At 38.9% G+C, this 8,304-nt stretch overlaps 1 protein-coding gene across 1 annotated transcript; it reads left to right on the forward strand.

Moving 5' to 3' along the window:
• The first annotated feature begins 4,306 nt into the window (after positions 1-4,306).
• Positions 4,307-7,857, forward strand: LOC134795037 (zinc carboxypeptidase-like). The gene is made up of 6 exons (XM_063766883.1): positions 4,307-4,639; positions 5,141-5,531; positions 5,837-5,921; positions 6,623-6,825; positions 6,992-7,076; positions 7,577-7,857. Exons 1-6 carry the CDS (start codon positions 4,347-4,349, stop codon positions 7,837-7,839), a joined length of 1,320 nt encoding a protein of 439 aa, XP_063622953.1. The 5' UTR covers positions 4,307-4,346; the 3' UTR covers positions 7,840-7,857.
• The last annotated feature ends 447 nt before the right edge of the window (positions 7,858-8,304 follow it).

Consider the following 8,304-nt stretch of genomic DNA (forward strand, 5'->3'; position numbering starts at 1 on the left):
TTCTGTGAAATTTGAACTGAATTCCGCACTAACCCGGATCCGTAGCAGCTGACAATCCAATTTCATCTTGGACTCTCAAGGGTCGTTGCCGATAGATGAAATCCTTTGGATTCCACGCGTATACTGTACGAGTACGTCGCATTCTTATTTGATTCACAAGCACGCACAGCGAGCGACTTCTATGTGAACCAGCTTATCCTGATCCGTAAGAGTTATTTGTAATCTGACGGCTCGATTCGGGAAATGAATTAGAGATTCACTAGATATGAAATATTAAAGATATGTGGCGTTCCACGGCAAAAGGTATCTTATGGCGGCTGGCGCCGCGATTCGTGAAATGAATTAGAGATTCACTAGATATGAAATAGTAAAGACATGTGACGTTCCACGGCAAAAGGTACGTTATGGCGGCTGGCGCTTACGTCGCATAGCGCCGCAATAATATTGGAGCGGCGTTAATAATAGCGTAAGCGCCAACCGCCATAAGGTACCTTTACCGTGGGACGTCACATATCTTTACTATATCGTATCTAGTTAATCTCTAATTCATTTCCCGAATCGCGCCGTGAGACTCTTATACTGGTTTGTCTGGAAGATAAAGTTTCTGGCGGTCGGCAAGCGTTTAGAAATAGGCCCCTGCATGTCTGTAAAAAGTATATATATGTTGTGATTCGACGTTCGCGTGTGGGAATTTTGTAAGAATTCTAAAATATAACGAAGTTTTTGGCAGAATGCGAAACTCTGAAGTAATTCGTATAATGATATACCTGACTTGTAGGCTTTTAGAATAGAACAGAATATAATGCATTTAATTACGTCTGATCCTGGCTGGTTTTGTTGGATGTAGGTACTTACTTATGTTTTAAAAGGACACGTTTATTGCATTACATGAAGTAGAATTTTATTTTACTTATACTGGTAGGGTATGTTAAGTATAGATAGATATGTATTTGGACGCCGAGAGACGAAGCATGAAGGACTACTATATTAAATTATACTTATGATTGACAAGTAAATTATATTTATCTTTATTATACTAATTAAATTGATAAAAAAAAATAAAAAAAAATTAAAGATAATATTCAAAAGTATGCGATAAGTAATATTTTATCAGATATAGCATTAATTTGTAGGTAGGTATTGATTAGAAATCCTCTCTCTAATTAAGTTATTCACTGCTTAACGTTTTTGTTTATCATACGAGTATGAGGAAAACGAAAATGTTGCACATTCACAACTTATTCCCAAGAGTTGAGAGGGAGATTACATCGCGGCATCGAATTCATTTCCTAAATAAAGTTTCGTGGTTATTCCGAAAACACAAAACCCGCAATTCATTCCTATGAGAATTCAAAAAAATCGTCTTTTTTTTTTGGTTGCTTGGGATATATTGACAGTTTGCTATCATACGAAATAGTAGTAAGTTCTACCTATTTATAATTATGAGGTCATTGTTACTGTTATGTACCATGTGTGTTTGGTCAGCATTTGTTCAGTATTCTTTTTTTGCGACATATACAATGCTGTTTAAGAGTGATCTCTGATATACAAACAGCGTAAGAGCATTACCCGTCATGCACTCAGTGAAAACATAAACTATACCTACAAGATTACTTAGATATACATGTACTCTAAAATAAGAAGCGCTGGTGGCCTACTGGTAAGAGCGTGCGACTTTCAATCCGGAGCTCGCGGGTTCAAACCCCGGCTCGTACCAATGAGTTTTTTGGAGTTATGTACGAAATATCATTTAATAGTTAAGTACCAGTTGCTTTTCAGTGACGGAAAACATCGTGAGGAAACCGGACTAATCCTAATAAGGCCTAGTTTCTCCTCTGGGTTGGAGTCAGATGGCAGTCGCTTTCTTAAAAAATAGGGCCTACGTCAAATCATTGTCAACCGGATCCCAGGCTCTCATGAGCCGTGGCAAAATGCCGGGATAACACAAGGAAGAAGAAGACATGTACTTTTAAATAACTATAGGTACCTATGTTAAGACATTTATTTGTACTGGTATGTTTAAATTTCAAAAGCTATTCAAATATCAGGCTTCAATCCGTCTGAAATAAATCCGGTACTCCGTTACTAGAAGTGATATTCCAATATGTCACCGAGCACCGGCGAGTTGAACGCGTACGAAAACCAATAAGGACCTTCATAGACATTTTTTAATTCAGAGCTAAATCCAAACTTACGGCCGCGGATTGGATACAAGACATTGCGCTCGGCCAATTGTGGCGTTCCATGCCTAAAGGGTATTTATGCTCCAAGTGCATACACTTCTCTGATGGAAAGCAACAAATGTATGAACGACCTTGATTTGCCGCTCGCAGCGCCACGCGCCGCTCGGGTCTAGTCCGCGGCCTAAATAATGTATGGAAATAGTCACGTCACTTCTCGTAGCATTTGCCATCTCGATACATTTTTAACCGACTTCACTACTTTTCTTTTGGTGTTTGTCGATGTACGATTGCCATCTTGGCTAGACCTTCAGGAAGACTTGACAAATTTTCCTGACCACAAACAATCACATCTATAAGCAGATAGCTCTATCGAACAGAATCACGGGACCATTAGCCGAATTTATCAGAGCTAATAAATAATGGTGATGCATTCCTGTTATCCCTCATTAGGGACAGGCTCGCAGTAAAATTTTCCATTTATCGCGATCTAGAGCGGCTACTTCCAGCTCTTTCCAGCCGAGTCCAGTTGAGCCAGCCTCCTTCTTAACTGATCAGCCTCCCCGACCGTCTACTGCCAGCCGAGTGCCAGCGGAGACCCTGCTTGGCCTGGTGGTTGTCCGGAATGTCCGGTCTACAGAGCACGAGTTAATAAATACTTATAATCAATCCAGGACTTAGATCATTCAGGCGTTGATAGTCTGGGACGGACTGTAAATCTTTTTTTTATTAAACGTATATAAAAAAAAACCTAAAACCCTAGTCTCGACCACGCTCGGCCTAGCAGTGTGAACACAGCAAGTGCAATCCGGTCTAGTTCATGGAGGACCCTCGAGAGAATACCCGTGTCGTGGGCCGACTATTGGATCTGGATATGTTAAGCTTGCTTCAAGACGACGCTATTCACAACACAACTCATGCTTGTATGGACCAGTTTTAGATGGACTATATTATCTGAATCTCAATTTGAAGTGAAGTAGTTCAAGTAGTATATGTGTTGTAGTCATTAACGTTATATGATTGACATGTTTTTTTTATTAAAATATGTAAATTAAGTTAAAACTTTGCACAACAGTTTTCTGACCTTTTTATAAAAAAGGAAATCTACGGGCCCGATTTGATTAGTCACCTTACAGGCGATTACACAACATTTAGTAAATCACCTAGTTAGATAGGATAGCGAATGCTTTTGCAATTGAACACGTTATTCTAGACTCTAGAATCTAGAATTCTAGAGTATCGGATACCTAACCGTCTATTGAATTTCCCTATTTGTGATAGCCGAGCTCAAGGCAGCTCTGATTTACTTGGTACCGTGAGCTCAATGAGGAAAATCGAGATGTTGTATTTGATAATTGTAAATCCAAACTGTAGACCAAACCAAAGCTTCCGCCGGCATAACAATTAACATAAAACTAATTAAAAAGTAAACTTTATCACAAAACCTATATGTATCTAAAATTAAATATGTATAAAAAAAACTATAAACTAAATTAAACTAAACTGCCCCCGACGCAAACCTTTGCACGCGCACACCTGTCCATTTGGTTTAACGACCAGTCTGGCCTAGTGGGTAGGTAGTGATCATGCCTGTGAAGCCGATGGTCCTGGGTTCGAATCCCAGTAAGGTCATTTATTTGTGTGATGAGCACAGATATTTGATCCTGAGTCTTGGGTGTTTTCTATGTATTTGTATTATATTATATATATCGTTGTCTGAGTACCCACAACACAAGCCTTCTTGAGCTTACTGTGGGACTTAGTCAATCTGTGTAAGAATGTCCTATAATATTTATTATTTATTTATTTAGGTTTAGTGATTAAGTTTAGTTTTTAATTAGTTTTATATTTTGTTTCATGTTAATTGTTTTCTCCAGTTGTTTCTACTAATTCTACTGAATAAATTTTATAATAATAACACCATCACAGACATATAAAATGTCTGGGACTAATTAACTTATCATTAATCAATAGTTTTCCGCAATGTGATTGATGGTGATAAAAAATTGATTACGAATAAATAATCCGAAGCAATCTAAATATCTGAAGATAACAAATACAATCATCATGATAACGTGATAGTCAGTACGTCAGTATCACCTTAAGTCAGTAAGGTAACGCTTACTGGCTTCCATTGAAAATAATTTCGTTAAGAATTTAATAAAAATGAAGCTTGTAATATATTTAATACTCCTCGTTTACCTTTCAAACAGTGTGTTAAGTGAAAAATTGCGATATGACAACTACACCGTGTTTAAAATTCATATAGAAAATTCGGAACAAGTGAAACTACTGCGAGATCTACAAGACACTGACTTCCGGTTTGATTTCTGGACGCACCCGGATCATCCGTCAAATTTCGTGCAAGTTATGGCTAGTCCGGACGATAGAGCTGATCTGCAAAAATTATTGACTGAAAATAATATGAATGCAGAAATCAGCATGAATAATGTGCAAGAGTAAGTAATACAATGAAAAGAAATCAGTGTTTTCCGATTAGTTGCCAAACAACTAGGATAGTTATTAGAGACCATGCATGCATTGCGTGTCTTTGTGTAAATCAAGCAAATTTGTTCTTGATGTGCCTACAATACAAGCCTAACAAGCCTTATTGAACGTAATAATGGATTTCGTTAATGTTTTTAGATGATTGTATTATATAGGTACAATATTTATTAATTAGGTAGGTACCTATTTGTTTTATATCCTTACTAGATGACCCAGCGAACTTCGTTTCACCTTTATCAATTTTAATTAAATCTTAATTTTTTCTGTCATAAGAACCTTCTGACAATAACAAAATCAACAAAAAAAGAATGAGCGAAATTGGTCCACCCGTTCATTCTCGTCCTATTTGACCTGACTTCAAACATTTTTGAAGTCAAGTCAAAAAGATAGATCTATAATTTTAAGATCGCCTTAGAATCTGTAATTAATATTAAATTTGTTTACTATTTTAGGTTTATCGACAAGCAAACTGTAAAACGTTACACAAGAAACAATATCGGAAGCATGACGTGGGACGCTTATTACAGTCTAGACGACATCTACGCCTGGATCGACGACGTAGTCGCACAATTTCCCAACGTTGTCACAAAAGTCATCGGGGGTCAAACTTACGAAGGTCGAGAAATTGTAGGAATTAAAATCTCCCATGGCGAGGGCAAGAAAAATATCTTCATAGAAGGTGGAATTCATGCCAGAGAATGGATTTCGCCGCCGACAGTTTGCTTCATTATTAATGAGTTGTTGACCAGTCCGGTGCAAGAAATCATGGATGCTGCTAGGGATTTTGACTGGCACATTTTCCCTGTTACTAATCCTGACGGATACGTATTTTCTTTTGAAAGTGTAAGTATTTATACAAATTTGTAATACGTATGTAATGTAGCTACCTACCTGCATTCGCTGATCTAGATGTAGGAAGCAACCATAATACTAACATAACAAGGCATGCCGATTCATGCATCCATACTATGACGTCATAAGAAAAAAATAAGGGAAATTATATTGAACATTGATTGAATTTAAGGATAAAATTGAATATTGTGAAGTACATACGATTTCGCTGAGTCCAATTCTTTGTATGAGTTCATTCACTGTGAAGGAGTCCAAAAAAGATAAATACCTAAATTATTATTTTTTCTTTTTTTCAGGAAAGGTTTTGGCGTAAGAACCGACGTGTTTTCAGCGAGGGCATCGGAGTCGACTTAAATCGAAACTGGAACAGTAACTGGTTGGGTACGTTTTTAGGGTTCCGTACCCAAAAGGTAAATACGGGACCCTATTACTAAGACTCCACTGCCCGTCTGTCCGTCCGTCCGTCTGTCTGTCACCAAGCTGTAACTCATGAACCGTGATAGCTAGACAGTTGACATTTTCACAGATGATGTATTTCTGTTGCCTCTATAGCAGAAAATACTAAAAACAATTTAAAATAAATATTTAAGTGGGGCTCCTATACAACAAACGTGATTTTTTTTTGCCGTTTTTGCGTAATGGTACGGAACCCTTCGTGCGCGAGTCCGACTCGCACTTGGCCGGTTTTTCCTAATTATTAGGTCCCCCAACTAAACTAAGGACGCTAAGCACGCAGAATTTTGTACATTGACCTGCCATTTTCTATTTTTATCGCATGCGTATCCTTCAATTCAATTATAGTCCTGTAATATTTATTTGGGCGGGGCATATTGCACGTAGAATAGATGGCCATTGTGGCAGAAAGGTTCTCGAGTGGTGACCACGTACCGGGAGGCGCAGCGTGGGTAGACCCCCCACAAGGTGGACTGATGACCTGGTAAAGGTCGCGGGAGTCCGCTGGATGCAGGTGGCGCAAGACCGGTCATTGTGGCATTCTTTGGGGGAGGCCTATGTCCAGCAGTGGACGTCTTCTGGCTGATATGATAATGATGATGAATATTTATTTATTTATTCTTCTCCAGCACATGGTGCGAGCACCAGCCCAAGCTCCGACGTCTACGCCGGTCCTGGTCCATTCTCAGAGATAGAAACGAGGTCCATGGCCAGATACATGAGGGAAATTGGGGACCAAATGGAAATATTCCTTTCATTCCACTCCTATGGGCAAATGTTGCTGCTGCCTTTCGGGAACACATCTGAACCTCTGGCAAATTATAACGAAGCGGTAAGTTTACTCGTAGTTCAATTGACAAGTGCCTTACTATCAGGCCCGTATTTCACCACACCTGCCATCGTTTTTTACCAGCCCATAAATGTACAGTCAGCAGCAGAATTTGCTAGATAAAATCAAATGAATGCGTTTACTAAATCAATGTTGAAAAAATTTTCAGATGAACATTGGTCGACGTGCTATGGGTGCTCTGTCCGTCCGATACGGGACAGAATACGTCACAGGCAACATCGTAGAAGTTTTATGTAAGTACATGGTTTATTTATTTATAACTTTTTTAATTGTAACACTACTTTACTAAAATGTACACACCATGGTCTCACAGCCCTATAGTGTCTTGCTTGCTCCTTTACTTATTAGATGGACTACTGGATCCATCTTGAAGAAAAGCCATCTTCCCTATTAAAAATTGGATATTTCTTAATCTCAATGGCCTTATGGAACATTCTGGGAGTATATTGGTTCTCCTGGGTTGATTTAAATGGCGTGTACATTTTAGTTTAGCAGTGTTCCTTAAGATAGTAAAGTACCTATGTATTTAACCTTTTAGACGCCAATGGCCGATATATCCGCACCGTAGGTCCAACGCCAAAGACCGATTAATCCATCGCAGACCACAGGGCAACACAGACCTACGTGCATATGCATTAAAGTTCAATTTCAGTTTTAGTTCCGAGTGACAGCTTTTGTGTTTGACACGGCGTCGAAAAGGTTAAAATAAACGATATTTTGAAAACCGTTTCAGACGAAGCCACAGGAGGCACCGACGAGTGGGTTAAGGAGCACCTTCACGTCCCAATAGTGTACTGCTACGAGCTTCGAGACCGGTTCCAATACGGTTTCCTTCTCCTACCAGAACAGATCCTGCCTACGGGACTGGAGACAATGGACTCTGTCGTGGATATTATCCATCAGATGAGGCGGTTTGGCGCCATGCCGAGCGGTGGAATGGCATTTAAAGCATCAATGATGCTGATTCTGGGAGTGGTCATGTCATTTTTTGTGTGAAAAGTGACTAAACTTTGAATGGCAAGGGTGGAAAAATACATTGGCAAAGATTTTTTTGGGATATTTGTCTTATTACTTACGAGCCTTTTACAAAATGTAATTAAAACTACAATCATTTACCTAAAACAAAACGTATTATACTTCCTATCCAAATCCAAGACAACAATATAATTTACTGAGCAGCAGTACATGGAATCATGCCGTCCTTGTCACACATTTTAGAGATATAATATTTAAAAAAAAACAAGTTCGCACTGTCCCTCTCACTCGCTACGCTATCATCCCCCGCCATCCCACTCCGACACCGCTCCTCAGATACCCGTCATTACATGTTTTTGTGTTAGTCCGAGTCACACGTATTTTCGCCAAAATAGTGTTCCTCTAAATATCTGTGTGTGTGTTTCGATTGATGAAGTTAAGGTGAGTAATTTTAATATGTCTATTGAGCGCTGAATGATAATAATT

Source organism: Cydia splendana, chromosome 11, assembly GCF_910591565.1.
Source record: "Cydia splendana chromosome 11, ilCydSple1.2, whole genome shotgun sequence".
Classification (NCBI taxonomy): domain Eukaryota; kingdom Metazoa; phylum Arthropoda; class Insecta; order Lepidoptera; family Tortricidae; genus Cydia; species Cydia splendana.

Bases quoted from the DNA above. Each gene is read 5' to 3' on its own strand.
- LOC134795037 (XM_063766883.1), top strand. From the start codon at position 4,347: ATGAAGCTTGTAATATATTTAATACTCCTCGTTTACCTTTCAAACAGT. The intron at 5,532-5,836 runs GTAAGTATTTAT...TCTTTTTTTCAG, and splicing joins ACGTATTTTCTTTTGAAAGT to GAAAGGTTTTGGCGTAAGAA. The intron at 6,826-6,991 runs GTAAGTTTACTC...AAAAATTTTCAG, and splicing joins TGGCAAATTATAACGAAGCG to ATGAACATTGGTCGACGTGC.